A 19961-nucleotide genomic window follows, 5' to 3' on the forward strand; every position below is an offset into this window, starting at 1 on the left:
GAAAATAGCAAGTGAAACTTGCACCAATTAAAAAAAAGGCAAAAAATAAACCTCTAAATTATGATTTTTCTCTTTGGGAAGGAAACTATGAGTCTACTAAAGCATACAAGCCAAAATTATAAATGAGTCATTTTTAGCTTCTCAAAGTGGAACCTCCAATTAGGCCTTCCCATGGGGCAGGCCCAAAATTAATAAAGCTATGTGCCATTGAAGGAGATCATTCTAAAACTATTTAGCCCAATTCCCTTTAAAATATAAGCGCACTTGTGCTTCAAACTTGAAAAACTTGCAAGGACAAAAATATCTACTACCACCACCTGTGGGGACCCTGCGCTGAAGCCAATAGAACCCTTTTTCGGAGCATAAAATAAGAAAACGAACAAATAGCCTGCTGCCTATCTCTGCCTCTGACCGCCTGCACCCGGACACCGGTCACTTCTGCCGCCAACCTGTACGTCCGGCGCGCAGCGCGGGGGGTGGGGGTCGGTTGCCGTGCCAACGTACATATCAAATAGTCCCGGCGAAAAAATATCGGCCGGCATCGCTTTTAGCGGTCACTTAGCGTTGGCTTTTTCTATTTAGTGCTGGCATGTTCTGCTAAAACGCATACGCGGGCAGACTTTTCGGTCCAGCGTCTGGCACCCCTCCTTGCTCCCTGATCGCCGTTGTCCGCTTCGCCAGCGCTTCTTTACCCAAGCTTTTCTTCTTGCTCTTCTCCCGTCCCCTCCTCACCATCGCCATGGCAGACTCTACAGCTCCCCCTCCTCCCATCCAAGATTCCCCCTCCAAACGCTCCCGCTCTGATGACCCTCCCTTTGCCTCCCCTCCTGACGAGAATGGTAGCTTGAAAATGCCCCCTGAGTTTTGCTGCCCCCGCGGCTCAGATCGCTCTGCTTCCATGGAGGAGATTAAGCCCGGTTCTGGAAGAGCTAACTTGTCGAGCGTCATCCCGGGATGGTTCTCGGAAATCAGTCCAATGTGGCCAGGTGCTACTATGACAAAAACTATTTTTTTGAGGCGTCGCTCTGGTTTTTGAAGATTGTCCAAGCGTTGCCTGTACTACTCTCTTCCACTGTTGGTCGCTTTGTCACCTTCCATCCAAATATAGTGCGTGTTTCTGCTTCACGATTCACAAGGGCCCACGTGATAGTTAGGGGCAGAGCTCTAGCTACTAGAAAGATACTATTTTGGGAGACAACAGCAGTTTAGTGCTCAGCCACTTAGGGCAGTGTTGTAAGCACGTGTACCACTTGTTTCTTTTCACGATTGAGGCGCTGCACTCGAGACTTTGAAGGGCATATTGAAGTTCCGAACGTGTCAAGTTCTCATTCAACTTTTCGAATATGTACAAACGGTCAGAGAATCCAATCGTGTTGCCGACGTTGAAAGTTTTGCAACCCTGCACTGACTCCTAAATTCTTGGCCTTTTGGTGGTCTTCGCGCCTGGGGGCGCAGTGAGCTCTGCGTTGGTTTGCCTGTACTGACGCACTTCTGAGAATTAGGGTTGGAAAATATTTAGAGGACTTTGAGCATGCACACTTAAGCACTTAAGGCACGCGTACCGATGAGTGATTGCTACGCGTCAGGTACACGTCAGCTATGCACCAAAGAGAGAGATGCACGCGTGCCCTTGGTTGGAAAGGTGTCTACACGCCTCGACAGACATTCCCATGTCGACCAAGCATTGCAATTGCAAGTCTAGGTACCCCTCCTCCCACTTTTTCGTCCCATGCACAAGCATTGCAGCTCCAAGGTGAGGCGCTTCAAGACACCCTACAATATTTTTTTGGACCAAGCAATCGGTACGCTGCTACATTGCAACTTTTGAAGAACGTCGAACTTTGCACCCAAGGTCGGAAAAATCAAGTGCCTCCCGTTAACTTGCACACCCTAGATGGAAGCATGAGAGCAAGAATGTCTTAAGACTCAAGACACCACCACATGTGAGACAATTTAGTAACTAACAATTTATAAAATTTGTGCACTCGATTCAATCCTAATTGGTTTCAACAATAACAATTGCCATCTAGTGTAATGAATGTGTCTAACAATTGCTTCTACATGTCTCAATTGTGTAGGAAAAGTTGGGATGCTGATACAGTGCTGTAAGGTATTCAAATATGCTTTGACCTTGTAAGAAGTTTTAGGGTTGCGTGTATGAAATAATGCTCCTTGATTATCCTTGGACATCCATTAGCTATTGAAGCCAATTGGGCATGTTGTTATGTAGTTGCGTCTATTTTTGATAGGGCTAGTGTAGTTTGTTGATCATGTATGGTTTGATAGCAACCCCTCCCATCATATAGACATGGCTAGAAGTTGATTTGTAGTTGAGTTCTACCCCCATCGGAGATGGAATGGGCCAACTTCATTAAGTTTGACACAAAGCCCTTGAAGATACGAGCTGCGTCAAAGTTTTGTTTTTTGCTTTTGACCAACAAGTCCATACCAGGTCTAAGAGTTGACCAATGAAGTCAACTTGAGGGTTTACAGAATCCTAACCGGCCTAGAAGTCCATACCAAGTCTAAAGGTTGACCAATGAAGTCAACTTGAGGGTTGATGGAATCCTAACTGGCCTACAAGTCCATACTAGGTCTCAGAGTTGACCAATGAAGTCAACTCGAGGGTTGATGGAATCCTAACTGGGCTACAAGTCCATACCAGGTCCAAGAGTGGATCAATGAAGTCAACTTGAGGGTTTACAGAATCCTAATTGGCCTACAAGGCCATACAAGGGCTAAGTGCTAACAACCCCCACTCCATGATATGGATGAAGTATCCTGTATACATCAAAGGTATACTTGGAAACTATATCATGGTTGCACATATTCGACAGATGGATATAGCAACCTATGACAGTGCAGGGAGATCAACATCACGTAATAATGAATGATGCTAAGTATGAAGAGATCTACTAAATTATCCTTGGTGGGAACCAAGACAACTGTATATCTCCAGCTCATAAGCACTCTCGAACATAATGATAGTGCATCTCAATGTGTGTAGTACGTGCCTGAAATACAAGATTACGTGCAAGATCATGGTGGAGGAGGTTTGGCGGTCATCAAGATTTGCAAGTAACTTATGAAGCCAAACACACTCTACAGTGGTTGTGAAGTCTGTCCTATACTTTGCTTCACAACTCGAAATGTTGAACCAAGAGATGCAAGAAGAGCCAAGCATGAAACAACTGCCACTATTGCCCAATCACTGTCCATGAATGCATGCAAATCGAGGGAAAACTGATTGCTATAGAACAGTCCCAAATGCTGCGCGGCCTTCAAGTAACGGAAGATTCGCTTCACTGCCCACCAATGTTGTGTGTTGAGCTTGTGCATGTACCTGCTTAACTAGAAAGCAGCCCATGGCTTGCTGATAGAGTGGCATGAAATGGGGCACTCCCATCTTTGGAGGAGAAGAAACCAGCACATAAAGAATGGCCTTTACAGGGCTGTCCTAAAAACCAAAACATAGCAAAAAAGAATGTATCTTGGCATACCATGCCCGGTGTGCTTGCTTCAAACCATAGAGGGCCTTTTTCAGCCGGCATACCTTACTTTCAGAACTAGAATTTCGAATCTTGGAGGATGAGAGACGTAGACCTCTTCCAATAAATCTTCATGAATGAGAGCAGTCTTAATGTCCAACTGATGGATCTCCCAATGCCTGCGAGTTTCAAGAACAAATGGTTATGCCTAAGAGACTCCGCGGGTCTTTAGAAACCCAATATAGTTGCTTATGCTTGGGCACTGATGACGACATAAGTGTTGCTTTGCTTGCTAAGTATGTCTTCCTTTTGTTTTTCATAAAAGTTTTTGATTACCTCTTTTTTCTTCTCTTTCATTTTCCCTTTTATTTTCTGTGTAGATTTTTAGTCTTTAGAACAACAAAATCTAAATTTGTATGATTGGACTTATTCTAGTCTTACAAAGGTGTAAGGTTATGCGTGAAGTGGGGGCGAATAAAGTCAATACCATGTTGTTGGGTGCAGCCTTTCGCAACAAGGTGGGCTTTGTAGCGGTCAACATTGCCATCGGCTTTTTGCTTGAATTTGTAGACCCACTTAGTGCCTATGGCACACTTACCTGCTGGCAAGTCGCACTATGCGTGAAGTGGGGACGAATAAAGTCAATGCCATGTTGTTGGGTGCAGCCTTTCGCAACAAGGTAGGCTTTGTAGCGGTCAACACTTTCATTGGCTTTTCGCTTGAATTTGTAGACCCACTTAGTGCCTATGGCACACTTACCTGCTGGCAAGTCGCACAACTCCCATGTGCTATTTTTTGCATGAATGGAATCAAGTTCAGCTTTCATGGTATCCATCCATTCTCTGCATTCAAATGCATCCTTATGATAGAGAGGCTCCTTAGGACAAGCAATAGCAATCAAAACAACATGAAGCAAATTGCACTGCGTTTGTTTTTGTGCACCTCTTGTGCAAGGAGCCAAGGGATCAGCTTATTTGCTGTCCCATAGAGTATCCAAGAGCCACCCTCGAACCCTTATTCGCTGTCTAATGACAGCGTGCTCCTCATCAACTGCCTTATCAATGGCATGATCATCAAGTGGCTGCAAAATCAGATGAAACATGAGGAGGCTTAGAAGCATTTGCATAGTGTCATATGATTCTGTAAAGGGCGGTATAGAATCAGATACATCAGAGGCTTGCACTGAGGGCCGTTTTAACAGTCCAGCCAAGGTAAAGGGGCATGCTCAACAAAAACCACATCTTTATTGACAATTACCTTGTGTAACTTTAACCACGATTCCAGCAAACAATCCGCAGCTCCTCTAGCTAGTTTGCAGCTGTAGAATTCGAATCGCAGCAAGAAGAATCAATTTGCAGCACTGGTAACCAGTTCGCACTTCACATAATCATTGCCTGGAAGCTGGAGCACTCCGGACAGCAGTGGTAGAACTCAATGATGAAGGTAGAACACAATTCGCAATGAAGGAAGGGTGTGGGAGATCGAGGAAGAGAGAGGACACAACACTAGGGTCCATAAATAAGGGCTGGGACGCCCCCCCCTCCCGGAAGGAATTTATTGCAATTGAATAACTTTGTACAACTGGCTCACAGAGGGAGCATGAGTGAAAAACAACTCCAATTACACTCCTCCTGCAATAAAATCACAGCTACTAAAAGGCTGTTGGGCAGATCGCAGCAGAGTAAGCCCTTCCTGGAACAGTTCGCAACAGGCCTAGGGCACCTTGGAGAGCTGCGAAGCAGTAAACTGTCCCCTGGTGGCTGGAATACAATTCACAGCAGTCTCCTCTATGAACAACTCGCACTTGCAAGAGGTTCTGGTGCTGGAACCAGTCGTATAGCATCAAGAAGGTGAAGAAGAACACGAGAAGAGATTTACAGCAAGGAAGGAAGGCTGGGAGAAGAGAGAAAAAGACGATACCCAGCACTAGGGGCTGGAAAGAAGCCCCCCCCCGCTTTTCCGAAGGTCTTTATTGCGAAAATAACTTTGTACAATTGGTCCGGGAAGAACATGAAGCTGAATACCAACTCTTGAATTATCTTAGAGTGCTGAGGCTCTTCTTGGCCTAGCAAAAAGCTAGACTTAAAGATACTTTTACAAAAAGCTTGGATTTTCTGCTTTTGTCTACTTTAGTGCAGCTTTTATGGCCTTTTTGTTGGAAAGGTCACCTCCCCATCTGTAAGCCCCCATATGAGGAGAGCGTGGGGGAGGGAGACCTAGGGCAGGATGTGCCCAAGAGAAAAGAAAGAGAGGGGGCTGCCACATGGGCAGCACCTCACTCACATCAAAAGAGGAGAGTACCTGGCAGAAGGAAGCTTGCCTGGAGGGAAGATTTGGCAGAGAATGGCCAGGAGACTGTCAAGGGCATGACAGAGCAGATCTGCACAGCATCTCCAGCCTGGAACAAAAGCGCAACGACACTTGGCAGTACAGACTGTTGGCAAGCTGTTTGGTGGGGACTGTGGGCAGGTGTATGGCCTGCAACAAGGCCTGCCATATGTGCAACAAAGGGGCAGAGGTGGAGGCTATGGTGGGCCAGCCACCTGGCCCATAGATGTGCCCAAGGGTGGGGTCCCATGGGGCTGCCCTTGGGGCCTGGCAGCAGTACAAGAGGGCCAGCAAAGGGCCCATATATAGGGCTTCTGGCATAAAGTCGGCGAGGGGGTGGCAGAAAGTTGGCCAGGAAGAGGATGCTGGTCGGTCGGATTTCCAGCCCCTTGGGGGCTATATAAAGGGGCCATTGTGCCCTCACAATTCATTCAACAGATTAGCCATCAGAGCAGCAGGAGCAGCTGTATTCACACCCTCAGGCCTACATGTAGGAGGCAGAGGAGACTAGGAGTTGCTGCAGACTCATCAAAGGCTGGACCTTAGCTGTCTTCTAGGGCAGCAAGGTGTTTGGATTTGGACGGAGAGTCTCCATACGCTCGAGGTGGAGCATGTGGGCTCATGTTTAGAGATATCCGGCAGATAGTAGAAGTACCTTGTGGTAAGATCAAAGTCCCACGCTCTGGTGGGACTTTGGATCTCTCTCTCTTTTGTTCTGTCCATAGTCTTGGATGGAAATATATTGTTTTAGTAGCTTCTATATTTGGTTGGATCATTGTCGATTGACGAGTCCGCACATCTATGTGATGCACATTAAGTAAAGAAGTTTGTGATTCCACTCCTCCCACACTCTGTGAGCTCTTGGGCTATTCTACTAGTCTTTCGCTGTGTGTACCCTCTGCTGGTCGATTTCTAGCATGGTATCAGAGCCCAAGTAGGAGGCTCATAAGTGTGGGAGCTTGAAGGCATGAAGGACGGCCGTGATTCAGAGGCTCTTGGGAATCGATTTCCACGATTGGAGGACAGTGCCTATCACGGGGGCGTGAAATTCTAAGTACTTTAATGTACTACAAGACCGTGATAACTTTGGTTTTAAAAGTCCAAGCGTGGGCTTAATAATGTGTAATTAAACGCGGCATGGTGCCTATCACATAAGCGTAATTAATCCTAGGCCCAAAGGCATTCCAAGGAATTAAAATAGTGGTTGTTGGGAAATGATGATGTGGCATTTTTAATGGGCCCCCTAGAGGGCCATGTACCTTCAGTGGTCCCCCCTAGAGTTCCAGGTGGCTCTAGTGCCTTCTATATGCTCCTTTGCCATTCTTGGACCTTCCTGGGCCTTCTAAACTTCACATGTGTGGTTTTCTCTCTCATCTTCTCCCTTTGTTGAGATTTTGGACTGGTTTTTCAGCCTCCTTTAGCTGAATTCCGTTTTTCTTCATAACTTCTCACCCGTTTGGATTCCTTGACTTCCGTTTGGCCCGATGGCTTCCCCTTTGCCTCCCCTTCGCAGTGATATGTTTTTCCCTCCGTGCGTTTGGTAGAACGGGTAGAGCTGAGCACTTCTTTTGCTAGTCGAATTTGTAAAAGTGGCTTTTTCTGGACCTGTTTGCTTCTACACCCTCCTAGGACTCTCCTCTTGCAAAGCTACAGCTTTTTGTTGAATTTCGAGTGGTCCCATGCGCTGGTTGACTGATTTTTCTCAGTTTTGGAGGAGTTTTCGGCAATGAAACTTCTTCAAAACCTTCTCAATGCATTCCTCTCTGAAGCACGCTTCTTTTGAGCCCAAGAACTCCCACTTCTTCGTGACAGAAGTGCTTCTTTTCGCATTTTTTAGTGGAATTCTTGCTGGTCGGCTCTTGTAAATGCTCTTTCTTCATGCCTTTGCACTCCTCTTTGGCTGAGAATGCAATTGGGCATTGGCTACTATGTCCTCTTGGCGATTGAGGACTTGGTTCGAGTTTTCAAGGCTTGGTGAGTTGTGATTTTGCTGCTGCAATTTCTTTTTGCCATAAGCTATTGGTTGGCCTCGTGTGCCGCCTCTTTCTAGGTTCACAGGTGCCTAGGCAGTGCTACATGATTCATTCTTTGGTAGGGAGCTTTGAAAAGCTTTGTGAATGCCATCTGGAAACCACTCAAAGAGAGTGTAGCTGGGGTGTAGTGTGATTGCATTTGGACAGCCAATGGAACTGCACTCGGAAAAGAGAATGCCTTTGGATTGACCCTATGGGTTAAGTGCACTTATGTGATGGTGTTCTATGCTTGAAAGCCTTGTGAAGGCTGAGTGAATTGGGGCTACGTGCTTAGTTACAGGGAAGGTCTCCTAGATGCAACTTGTAATCATTTCACTGTGAAATATAAAGAAATACCGAAAGGGGTGCCACGGTGTTTGGGGCCAATCGGGTGCACTTGTCTATGTTTGTTGAGCATGGGCATTCTAGTCTCCATCCCTTTTTCAGTAAATGGGCAAATGCCAAATGGTGATCATGCAATGGTTAATGGTTGTGATATATGCTTTGTGAGTTGTAAATAAGTGATTAAAGGTTTAGTTCCACTGCCCTCTGAGTGATTAGAGGCCGGTTTTAGGGCCCTTGCGAGGAGGGTGGTGACTCAGGTTCAGTCAGGTGCATACAGATTTCTGGTCTATGGAAGCTTGAGTTTGTTTGAATTTATTGTGTGGTTTAGCAGCAGAGATGTTGATTTCAGAAGCCTCTTCAGTCCCCTCTCTCCCTTTCTCCTCCCCTAGATTTCTTTCTTTCACCATCCCTAACTTTGGAGAGTCTGGGAAATTGGATGGACTATTTACCCTATCTGGAAAGCGAACATCCGGAGTCAAGGCGTTGCTAGAAAAGGATTACGCTGACAAAGGGAAGGGCAAGCCTAATGGTGGCAAGTCCAAGAAGGATGACTCTGATGACGAGGACACTTCTAAGAAGCAATAGAAGAATTGCTTCTATTGTGACACGCGAGGTCATTTTGCGAATGATTGCAGAAAGAAGAAGGCCGATCGGAAAAACAAGGAGTAGTCCGACTTAGATTCAGAGGGTGACCCAAAAGCCAAAGCTAATGTGGTAATCGAAGAACTGTTCTTGGTGACATCTCTGTGTGTTACTGAGGTTAGATATGCCGACCTAGAAGCCAGAGTGAAGATGTCTGACATTGAGATGTGGGCCGATGGGGAATCAGAGACCTTTGTGAAGGTGAAGGACAGCATGCAATGCTTGGAATCTTCCAGATGCGTGGTTGTTGATACTGACATGGGGGTGGATTCGATGGAGAGCCCTAGGGCTTCATGTTCAGATGGTGGTTGTGATTCAGAAGGAGACAATACAGGATTACACAGGTTTTTGGTATGTGCCTCAATGAGGTGCATGGTTTGCTTTCAGAGCAAGCACACAGGCTGTACAACGATCTGGTATGTACTTTATGTTCTTAATTTGAGCCTTTATAGCATTCTATGGAGAGAATCTGCTCTTCATATGTCTCAGGGACTGTGAGATTGGAAGGAATGGGTCTTCTTCGAAGGCAAAAGTGGAAGTGTGGGTGCTTCTTCAAATCTCAGACTCAGATTGCTGGAAGGTGATGGACAAGGTGTACTAAAGCCAGAAGAGTACCTGCTTGAGAGCTCAGTGAGAGTTCGTGGTCCAGGTTATCTGGAGATATTCTTTTGTTGCGGACCTTGAAGGACGGGTTGAAACAGACCCTCAGAGCATGGTGTTTGGAAGACTCCAGGTTGTTCATTAATTACGACGGGAACAACTGGAAGATTGTGGCGTCTAGATTGCTCGTGTTCGAAGGCGAGAACGTTACTGAAGGTGGAGGTGCCAGAAGGTGCTACCAGAGATGGACTTGTGTACCAGCATGGTGTGCGGAAGCGGAAGCGGATCTGCTGGAGCAGCAGCCACTGGATGAAAAGCCAGAACAAGATTTTGACATCGAAATGTTCTAGAGGACTACGACCAGGGAGTGATTGGAGCATCGTCATCGATCTGTTGGTATTGGGCCGAGATGTGTCGGTGAGAGGGGTGTTGGAAATGTCATCTCCCCATCTGTAAGCCCCCATATGAGGAGAGCGTGGGGGAGGGAGACCTAGGGCAAGATGTGCCCAAGAGAAAAGAAAGAGAGGGGGCTGCCACATGGGCAGCACCTAGAGTACCTGGCAGAAGGAACCTTGCTTGGAGGACAGATCTGGCAGAGAATGGCCAGGAGACTGTGAAGGACAGGACAAAGCAGATCTGCACAGCATCTCCAGCCTGGAACTAAAGCGCAATGACATGTGGCAGTATGGACTGTTGGCAAGATGTTTGGCAGGGACTGTGGGCAGGTGTATGGCCTGCAACAAGGCCTGCCATAGGCGCAGCAAAGGGGCAGAGGTGGAGGCTATGGTGGGCCAGCCACCTGAACATATGCAATGAAGGAGGCCGGGGCTGAATCGGTGAAGCTCCAGACATGGCAGGGGAGGCGGAAGAGGAGAGGGGAGAGGAAAGAGGAGAGAGAGAGATAGGAGGAAAGATAAGAGAGAGAGAGGATCCTCTCTTATCTTCATCTAAGGCTGACACTCAGGAGTCAGAGGGGATAGATGATACCATGGATGCCGATGATGTTGAGTGATTCTTGGAGCATGTTTCTTCCAGTAGTCAAAATTCCAAAACACCGTTTCCCGCCTGTTTTCGTTTCCCCGTTTCCAAAACTCCTGGGAACTATGGTTTGAGTTTCAGCAGAAGGGGATGTCACGGGTATCCACAGCCTTTGGCCATGCTGGACTGCCACACAGTCAGCCAGCAGTTGCAGGCCAGACAGCGCAGGAGTACAGGTAGTGCAGGAGCTACCACTTGGCAGCACTGCTTGCCACGTGGCCAGTAGGCTACCATGTTAGCAGGTGGTCAAACAGCAGCAGCAGGTTGGGACATGATGAGGCTGGTCGTTCAGCATCTGGCAGCCTGGTCAGTATTTAAGGGCCCAAGGGGGGCCTATAAAAGCAGCCCCCTTGGCCCTCATTTTTCATCCACTCCTCAGGCCTTCAAGCCTTCAAAGCAGCAGTAGCCAGGCTTCTCCACAACAGACCAGCAGGGTGCCTCAGCCTCTCCAGGGACCTAGTGATGATTCACCTCCTCTAGTTAGCTTAGTCTTTTCCAGTTTTGCAGTTGAGGGTTTCGGCATCACTTTGTGTATTGAGTACATCATCCTGCAGTTTGCAGTTAATGAGCAGGAGAGAGAGTGAGGATAGTCTCCGGCTATAGTTTCCAAAGAACTTATTATATTAGAAAGCTGCTGTATTAGGCTAAAACCATTTTAGAAAACTCGCTATTTTTAGGGATACTCAACTAACAAGTCATTTTTCTATTTTAGAGAACTCACTATTTTTAGGGATGCTCAGCTAACAAGTAATTTTTGACTGGAATCAAAAAATGCAGAGACTGTAGACCGACCTTATTGCAACTTCTGAGAATGTTTATAGTGTCTTGGGTATGGGTCTATGATATAATAGAGCATTGAAGATGCAAGATGGACAATAGACTCAATTGGGCTGTAGGCTATGTGGGAGAGGCCGCCAATACCAGGTTTCTTAGTTATGCCATCTTGTAGACTTTAATGTCAGAACCTTGTGGAATGAACTAAATTGACCCTCTACCCTCTGTGACACATGGCATGTTTCCAAACAACTTGTTTGTTGTACTAGGCTAACAAACCAGCTTTAGAAACCCAGTATAGCTGCTTATGCTTGGGCACTGATGACGACATAAGTGTTGCTTTGCTTGCTAAGTATGTCTTCCTTTTGCTTTTCATAAAAGTTTTTGTTTACCTCTTTTTTCTTCTCTTTCATTTTCTCTTTTATTTTCTTTGTAGATTTTTGATCTTTAGAACAACAAAAAATTCTAAATTTGTATGATTGGACTTATTCTAGTCTTACAAAGGTATATATAACAAACCAGCTTACTATTTTTAGAAAACTTTAGTTTTAGGGTCACTGTGATATCCTTGACATGTGACTGCCTCTTAAAGAGAGTAAGCTTGGATTTAGTAAGTCTTGGGATGAGGACTTGTGTATTTAAGGAATATGTCATCCTGCTTCAACATGTATCCACTTGCTTGGTACTATTTCTTTTTGTTTTTCAATAGTATGCTTATTGAGAAATGAAATGTTTTCCTACTGTTCAGTTACGGACAATGGGGACTAGGACTAGCATTTGAGGGTGGACCCCCTTGCTTGGGGTTATGGGCATTAGTGACCCACAAGAGTGATGGCCTCTCTTTGAGAGGACATCTGGAAACCACACCCCACCTGAGTACCCAAACATGGGACCAATCAAATGCACAGATTGCATACCGACCTCGGAACCATTCAAGAGAATGTTCCCTGAGCTTTGGGTGTGGGCTTGGCAGCATGCCAAGAGTAATGGAGATACAAGATAAGACGACAAACAAATGAGCTTAGTATGGTATGACCTTAGAGTACGTCAATAGATAGTCTAAGCTGTTAGGAACCCGTGGGTGCGATCAGTACCCAAACATGGGACCAATCAAATGCACAGATTGCATACCGACCTAGGAACCATTCAAGAGAATGTTCCCTGAGCTTTGGGTGTGGGCCTGGCAGCATGCCAAGAGTAATGGAGATACAAGATAAGACGACAAACAAATGAGCTCAGTATGGCTCAATTATGACCTTAGAGTATGTCAATAGATAGTCTAAGCTGTTAGGAACCCGTGGGTGCGATCATAATTGAATTCTGACAACTTTGAAATTTTAGGGTTTTTGGGAGTGACAGGTGGCAGCTGACACGTGGCAGACTGCCACATGGAATCTGAGCTGGCAGGTCAGTCCACCTGTCCCACACATGTGGCAGCATGCATGGCAAGTGGCAGGGCATGCAGGCCAAGTGTTTGGCCCCAAATTTGGTAGATTTGGGGCAGGTTGTGGGCTGTCCTCTTTGGGACTGCAGCCCACCAAAAATCTGGGAGCCTATAAAAGAAGGCCTCTCCCCTTAATTCCTCACATGAAAAATTCGTCACTTTTCTTCTTCCTCCTTTTGGATGATGCAGCAGAACCTCTCCAGCTCCTTGGGTGCAGCCAGCTTATTCTCTCACCTCAGCAGCACTTTCTCTCTCTACAACAGCACATTCTCTCTCTACAGTTCCAGCCCCTCCTCTCCAGAAATCTGCCCCCTCTCAGCTCTTCTGGAACAGCAGCAGCATCCTCTCTCCTTCTCCTAGCCTGGAGCAGCCACAGCCCCTTTCTCTCTCCTGCTGCAGTCTTTCTCTCTCTACTGCAGAATTTCTCTCTCTACTGTTCCAGCCCATTTCCCTTGCAGAAATCTGCCTTTCTGTGCACCTCTGGAACAGCAGCAGCTCCTCTCTTACATCCCCTCCCTTGGGATCAGCATTGGCACTTCTCTCTACAACTATCACTCCATAAAAGCTTTCTCTCTCTAGCCTACAGGCTGTTTTTCTAAGCTGTTCTCATTCCAGCCCCATTTCCACACTCTCCTCACCCAAGGTAGCTTCAGAGGCATCAAGGACTTCATCTACAAAAGGCTCAAGTCACGAAGGGAGCCTGTATTGTCAAGTTTATCTCATTTACAGCACTATTTCATGTTGTTTCTACTATCTTTCTAGAAACTAGTGCTTGTCTCTAATGTTGGATGTAAGTGGTGATTGTTGCAGGCCTCTTCCTTGTGGATTGGGCAAGCCAAGAGTTGAAACCTGAGCTTGAAGTCCTCCTTTTTGTTGTCTACCTTGCACATATGCTCTTGAGTCTTGTATCTAGGTCCTAGGTTTTCACTGAGTTCATCAGTTTGGAAGGTGCATTGCACCTTGGTCTTGTATCTCCATTTTCAAGAATAAAGTGAGCCTGGATAAGGGGGGGGCCCCGTCTTGGCCCCTCAATCATATTGCATTTTCCAATGATGTCACTTTGTGTTTAAGCTGTATAAGTCTTAAATCCAGCTTCATTGCAAACTCTTAAGTTCAAGTATATGTGTTTGGCAACTTGCAATCATCTCATTCAAACGCCTCTGCAAAATCCGTTGTCTGAATTGATAGAAAGCATCGAGTAGTTCACAGAATAAGAGGCATTATGAAGCATGCAACACTTTCTTTGGCTTCTACATTAAGAAGGAGATGATTTGGAGACTATAAACTCTGACCTTTACTGGTTTTGTCTGTGACATCTGTGTTTTATTGGCCCATTTAATTTTGATAATAATTTTAATGAGCATGGTGCTATTGAGGGTGTATTGATTGGCTTACTGTAGCGTATGGTCCTTCAAAGGGGTGGCCCAAACGGTTGTTCGTTCATTTATTTTATGGAGGGAGATTTTTTTTCAATATTAGCAACGGGTGAGCATGTAGAAAAACATGTGATTTTTAAAAAAAATCCAAAAGAAGAACTTCATTATTTCAAGGGGTGGCATATACCATAAGTTGGAGAGCAAGTAAGTTATTGCTTAATCAAAATGAGAAATAGGTTGAAAGTGCGCAAGGGAACTCCTACAAATGGAATGAGGGGAGAGGTAGGAGTGGAGGTGAAGAATCATCTATTTATAGAAATAAAAAGAAAAAACTAAATAAAACTAACCTAAAAGCTAATCCCCATTCTTATAAAACTCGTGCACTCTTCCCTAAACCTCAATCTCAAAATCCTAGCCCCACCAACATATCCTCTTCTCGGCTCAAGCTTCCAACCTCCACCTCCTCTAGGTAATGCTCTCTCTCCTCTTCCCCCCCTCCTCCCATGTCCCTCCTATGTGTTGGTATCCAGACTTGGCCTTGCTTTGGTCATCTACACGGCACCGACCCTGCTGTCATACAAACCATGCAGCTAGCATGCTAGCCGACATGCATCCAACCAAGCCAAGGACAATTCCTTGGCATACGAAAAGGCTATCCCCCCCCCCCCCCTTCCACATTTTTTTATAGAGAAGAGAGGGACAACGCTTTTCATGCATCAAATATTTCTCTCCCTCTCCCCCTTGCACTCCCAAATGTTTTGAAAATAAATTGCCAGGCCGAATTGTGTCACATCATTGAATAATTCGGTGGACGCTTTGTGGTCTCTAGCTCTGTTTGTTGGGATATGTTTTCCTTGTTTGTTCTAACTTCTATACTGCAACCCAAAGTTATCTTCTTTGCAAGTAAATATTAAAATTTAAAGAGAAGGGAAGGAACATTGATAGAGTCGTGGATTATATTTTTTCTTGTCCTTGTTCAACTAGTCATTCATGGTACTTATTGCTACGTGAAAGAGTTCAAAGCCGTATATTTGGAATGCAAAATTTCAATTCTTGCTTTGTGTCTGTTGCATTGATTGTTTGATCCTTTTTGTGTAGAGATGATCATGTGTGCTGAAATGTCAATGAATTTTAGCTTTGATTTCAATATTAATTCCTGAGCTTGATTGGATGCTTTTCTAGGGGAAGCACACTCGTTGAAGGTGGAGAAGATTTTGTTTGAAGGAAAATCAGATTATCAAGACATCCTTGTTTTCCAGGTTTGCCTTCTGAAGGGACCTGTGTTATGTTATCTGTGAAACCTTTGCATATGAATTCTTTTTGTGTTTGTTTTGGATCAACTCACATCGTTGTTTACCTTAAAGAGTATAGAAGATTCAGATGTCTGGAGAAGCCTGAATACATATGAAGGTTTTAATCAGGTTCTTTTGTGTCTGTTGGATAGTTTGACATGCCCTCCACATAGCATGTAGGACAAGGAAACACTAGATCAATCGGTACCCTCTGATATTGTTAACCAAGCATGTTGTTTTGATTTCATTACAGTACCGATTTGTAAGATTTTTGGAACTACTGGGATTTTGATTTGTGATGACAGTCTGCAACCTACGGAAAAGTGCTGGTTTTGGATGGTGTGATCCAGTTGACTGAGCGTGATGAATGCGCTTACCAAGAGATGATAGCTCACCTTCCCCTTTGCTCTATTCCTAACCCAAAAAAGGTGTGTACCTTTTGGTATAGCTTACATTATTTTTCCGTGTTCGTGTTCTCTTGCACGTTGCATGCTTGCATTTATAGTCTGACAAGATCTAGTGGTACTTCAGAATTCAATTGAAGTGATCACATATTTTTTGGCAACACTGTTTGAAATGGGATGATATTATTTGGCAGATCCGATTTGTTTATTTTGAAACCAATCTTGTTCTTTTCCAATTGTTGGTTAAAATTATAGCCTTCAAGACCTTTGATGGCAGTTCGGCCAGCATGGGATCCAGCCCCTATATTCCTTTGGTAGCTTCACATATGCAGATCGCTTAAGGGGGTAGGGGTAGACGCCTATGGCGTCGGAGCTGATGTGTATTTCAAGACACAAGAAGTTGGCTTATGCTTTTGGAAATGGGACAAGTCAGGTTTGGGACACCATTGGTTGCCTTTGAAGGCAGCCAAGTGACGTTTGTGAGTATCTTGGGTGATGCATTTGATGAGGATAATCGCTTTTTTTCAGAGCAGTAACAGGATGAGTGTTGTTTACTTTCTCCAACCATAACAAATGCACGCGACTAAAAGAAGTGAGCGGTAAAAGTCCATATGGCTTTTGGGGAACAAGGCACACTTGCAGCACATGATAAATGCATCGAATACATAAAAAATGTCTGGTATCTCCTAGCCCTAAAAATCTGTTTATTATGTCAGATCTGCCGTTATGAGATGAAGGACTTGGTGTGTGATCATAAAAGACAAGTGCTCAACGAAGAAGTCAATCTTCCAGCTTGTTGGCCGTGGCACCAGTTATAATTATCTATGAGAAAATGGGTCATATTAAAGCTAGAAGTCTTTTGTACACTGAAAACGCTTAACTTGTCAAGACTTAAGATTACAATATCATTTTGTTCTGTTTATGGTCAATTGGATACCTTTTCACAAGTACAGGCAAAAGCCGTGTGGTGGGAAGCTTTCCCAGGTTCAATGGTCTAGTCGTGAGAGAGACGAGCTGAAAATCAAGGTTTTTTGAGTGACAGAGAGGGAGAGGCTAAAAGGCAAAGAGTACAGAATAGAAAGAAAGAAAGTTTATTAAAGTCCACGGAAGACCAAAAGGTCTATGGAACAATAGAAAATCATCTAATACAACAGCTTAGGGAGGGCGCCTGGCAACGCTCAAGGAGTACATAAAGCAACTCTAGTGATTTAGAGTACCTAAATTATATCTTGGAAAAAACACACATATACAATCGACCATACATCATTTTAAGTTTTGATTTAAATTCCTTAACGAGTGCTATTCCTCAGCGGTACACTGCCCACTTTCCATCCGTCCTAGCATCCTTAACCTTGGCTGATTCTGTTGCATTATCCTTCAGTTGAGCTCTGGTAAGTTCCTCAGCTATGCATAGCTTGGCTCCTTTCAGCTTGTGTGACTCAATAGGATCTCGAGTCTTAAATCTCGTGAATTAAATGTAATAACAGCATGACCTTTACGATGAGTAATACGGATTGCTCTAGCTTCACTATCATCCTTATGTTAGAAATTACCCAACAGAGGGTACACACAGCGGAAGACTTATAGTAATGACTAGGAGCTCACATAGTGTGCGGTGTGGGTGTGGAATCACAAACTTCTTTACTTATGTGCATTCAATAGATGTGCAGACTCATCAATAGACAATGAACCAACCAGATAGAGAAACCACCAAAGTATATATTTCCGTCCATAACTATGGACGCAATACAAAAGAGACAAATCCAGAGTCCCACCAATGATGTGGTCCTCTGATCTTACCACAAGGTCCTCCTCCTATCTGCTGGCTATCTCTAGACTTGAGTCTGCGTGCTCCACCTCAAGCGTAAGTAGACTTTCCGTCCAAAGATCTCAGCACCTTGCTGCCCTAGTAGACAGCCTAGGCTCAGCCCCAAGTGAGCTCAGTCTGCAGCAACTCTGGCCCTGCTTTGCCTCCTGGATGTAGGCCCAAAGATCAGGCTTCTGCTGCTCTTGCTGCTCCTCTGTTTGCTGACTTGCTGGATGCTGAAATGAGGCAAGAGCCTCTGCATTTATAGGCCCCAAGGCATGGCAAAAATACCGACCAGTCTGTCCCAATCTGGCCGACGGGACAGACTAGGTTGGCTGGCCCAACCGACCTGGTTGGCTCAGCCCAACCAGCCCTTTAAGGGCTCCAAAACCAGGGCCTTTTGCCCCACACTTCTAGGGCCTTTGGCCCTCCAATCAAGGCAGGGGCCCAGCCTATATAAGACATGCCTACTGTCCACTGACAGCCCCAATTTGCTGCTCCACCAGGCCTGCTGGTTCTGCCCTCTGCCAGGCTCTTCCCAGCCACGTGTCACCGTACTGCCCCGTACATCCTGCTGTCCTGACCCGCTTGTACCGCGCCATCATCAGGGTCTGTTGCAGGCCCTTTACCTGCCCACTACCCTTGCCATATGGCTTGCCATGCTGACGCCATCTGCAGGTTGCAATCCTGTGAGGTGCTGCCCATGTGGCAGCCCCCTCTCTTTCTTCTCTCTTGGGCACATCCTGCCCTAGGTCTCCCTCCCCCACGCACTCCTCATTTGGGGGCTTACAGATGGGGAGGTGACCTTTCCAACACCCCCTCTCATCGACACATCTCGGCCCAATGCCAACACGTCGATGACGATGCTCGAGTAACTCCCTGGTCGTAGTCCTCTGGAACCTTTCGGTGTTGAAATCTTTTCTTGGCTTTTCATCCAGTGGCTCCTGCTCCACCAGGTCCGGTTCCGCTTCCACACACCATCCTGGTACATAGGCCCATCTTTGGTAGCACCTCCTGGTGCCACCTCCTTTAGTCACGTTCCCGCCTCTGAACTCGAGCAATCCGTCCGTCACGATCTTCCAGTTGTCCCCCTCATAATGAGTGAACAACCTTGAGTCTTCCAGGCACCATGCTCTGAGGGTCTGTTTCAACCCGTCCTTCCTTTGGCAAGGTCTGCAACCAATGAATATTTCCAGATAACCTGGACCATGAACTCTTGCTGAGTTCTCAAGCAGGTACTCTTCTGGCTTCAGTACTCTGTCCATCACCTTCTAGCAATCTACGTCCGAGATTTGAAGAAGCACCAATACTTCCCCTTCTGCATTCGAAGAAGGCCAATTTCTTCCAATCTCGTATCATCTAAGACAAATGAAGAGCAGAGTCTCTCCACAGCATGCTATAAAGGCTCAAATGCAAAATATCAAATACATACCAGACTGTTGTATTGCGTGAATGTTCGCTCTGAAAGCAAACTCCCATTGAGGCACCCACCAAGCGCCTGTGTAATCCTGTACTGTCCCCTTCTGAACTCCAGCATCCATCTGACCATGAGACCCTAGGGCCTTCCATGGAATCCACCCTCTTGTCAGTGTCAACAGCCACACACCTGGAAGGTACCAAGCGCTCCATGCTGTCCCTCACCTTCACAAAGGCATTTGACTCCTTGTTGAGCCACATCTCTATGTCAGACATCCTCACTGTGATTTCTGGATCAACATATCTGACCTCGGTAACACTCGGTGATGTCACTAGGAACAACTCTTTGATTACCACATTTGCTTTGGCCTCTTCCTCTGAATCTGAGTCAGCAGACTCCTTTTTGTTTTTCTGATCCGCCTTTTTCTTTCCGCAGTCCTTTGCAAAATGTCCTGGCGTATCACAGTAGAAGCACTTCTTCTTATGCTTCCTCTTCGAAGTCCCCTCATTGTCAGAGTCGTTTTTCTTGGACTTGCCACCGTTAGGCTTGCCCTTTCCTTTGCCAGCAGAATCCTTCGCCAGTATCGCCTTGTCGTCTTTATCCTCGTTGTAGAGCTTCTCCCGAGCTTCCTCCTGTAGCAGTAACGGACCCAACTCCTCAAATGTCAGAGGTTTGGTCCTCTGTCATGTTGTCACAGTCGTAACAAAGCTCTTGAAACTCCGAGGCAGTCTCCTCAGTACCATCAAGGCCAAATGGCATGAGTCTGTCTTTTGACCAATTGCTGCCAGCTGATCCCTCACCACCTTGACCTTCTTCAAATGGCTATGTACCGTATCTCCTTCTTCCATATCAAGATTGTAGAGTTGATGCCGAAGAAGCAAAATCCGGGAGGTGTTGTCCGTCTCGTACAGATCTTTCAGGGTGGCCCATGCCTCTACTGATGTCTCGGCCAGTTGGATATGCGGAAGAACGGAGTCCGGCGTAGTCCCTATGA

General features: G+C 45.8%; 1 protein-coding gene across 6 annotated transcripts in view; it reads left to right on the forward strand.

The window, feature by feature from the left end:
- Window positions 1–615: 615 nt before the first annotated feature.
- Window positions 616–19961, forward strand: part of LOC147901568 (spermidine synthase 1-like) — a 74264-nt gene continuing 54918 nt past the window's right edge. For all 6 annotated transcript variants that reach the window (XM_087374545.1, XM_087374546.1, XM_087374544.1 and 3 more), the window contains exons 1-3: window positions 616–986; window positions 15230–15306; window positions 15645–15767. In XM_087374545.1, the coding sequence (XP_087230671.1) occupies window positions 740–986; window positions 15230–15306; window positions 15645–15767 (447 nt within the window). In that variant the 5' untranslated portion in view covers window positions 616–739. The remainder of the gene's footprint in view (window positions 987–15229; window positions 15307–15644; window positions 15768–19961) is intronic.

The sequence above is a fragment of the Dipteris shenzhenensis genome, chromosome 5, assembly GCF_047967505.1.
Source record: "Dipteris shenzhenensis isolate YYH24624 ecotype China chromosome 5, Dip_SZ_1.0, whole genome shotgun sequence".
NCBI classification, from domain to species: domain Eukaryota; kingdom Viridiplantae; phylum Streptophyta; class Polypodiopsida; order Gleicheniales; family Dipteridaceae; genus Dipteris; species Dipteris shenzhenensis.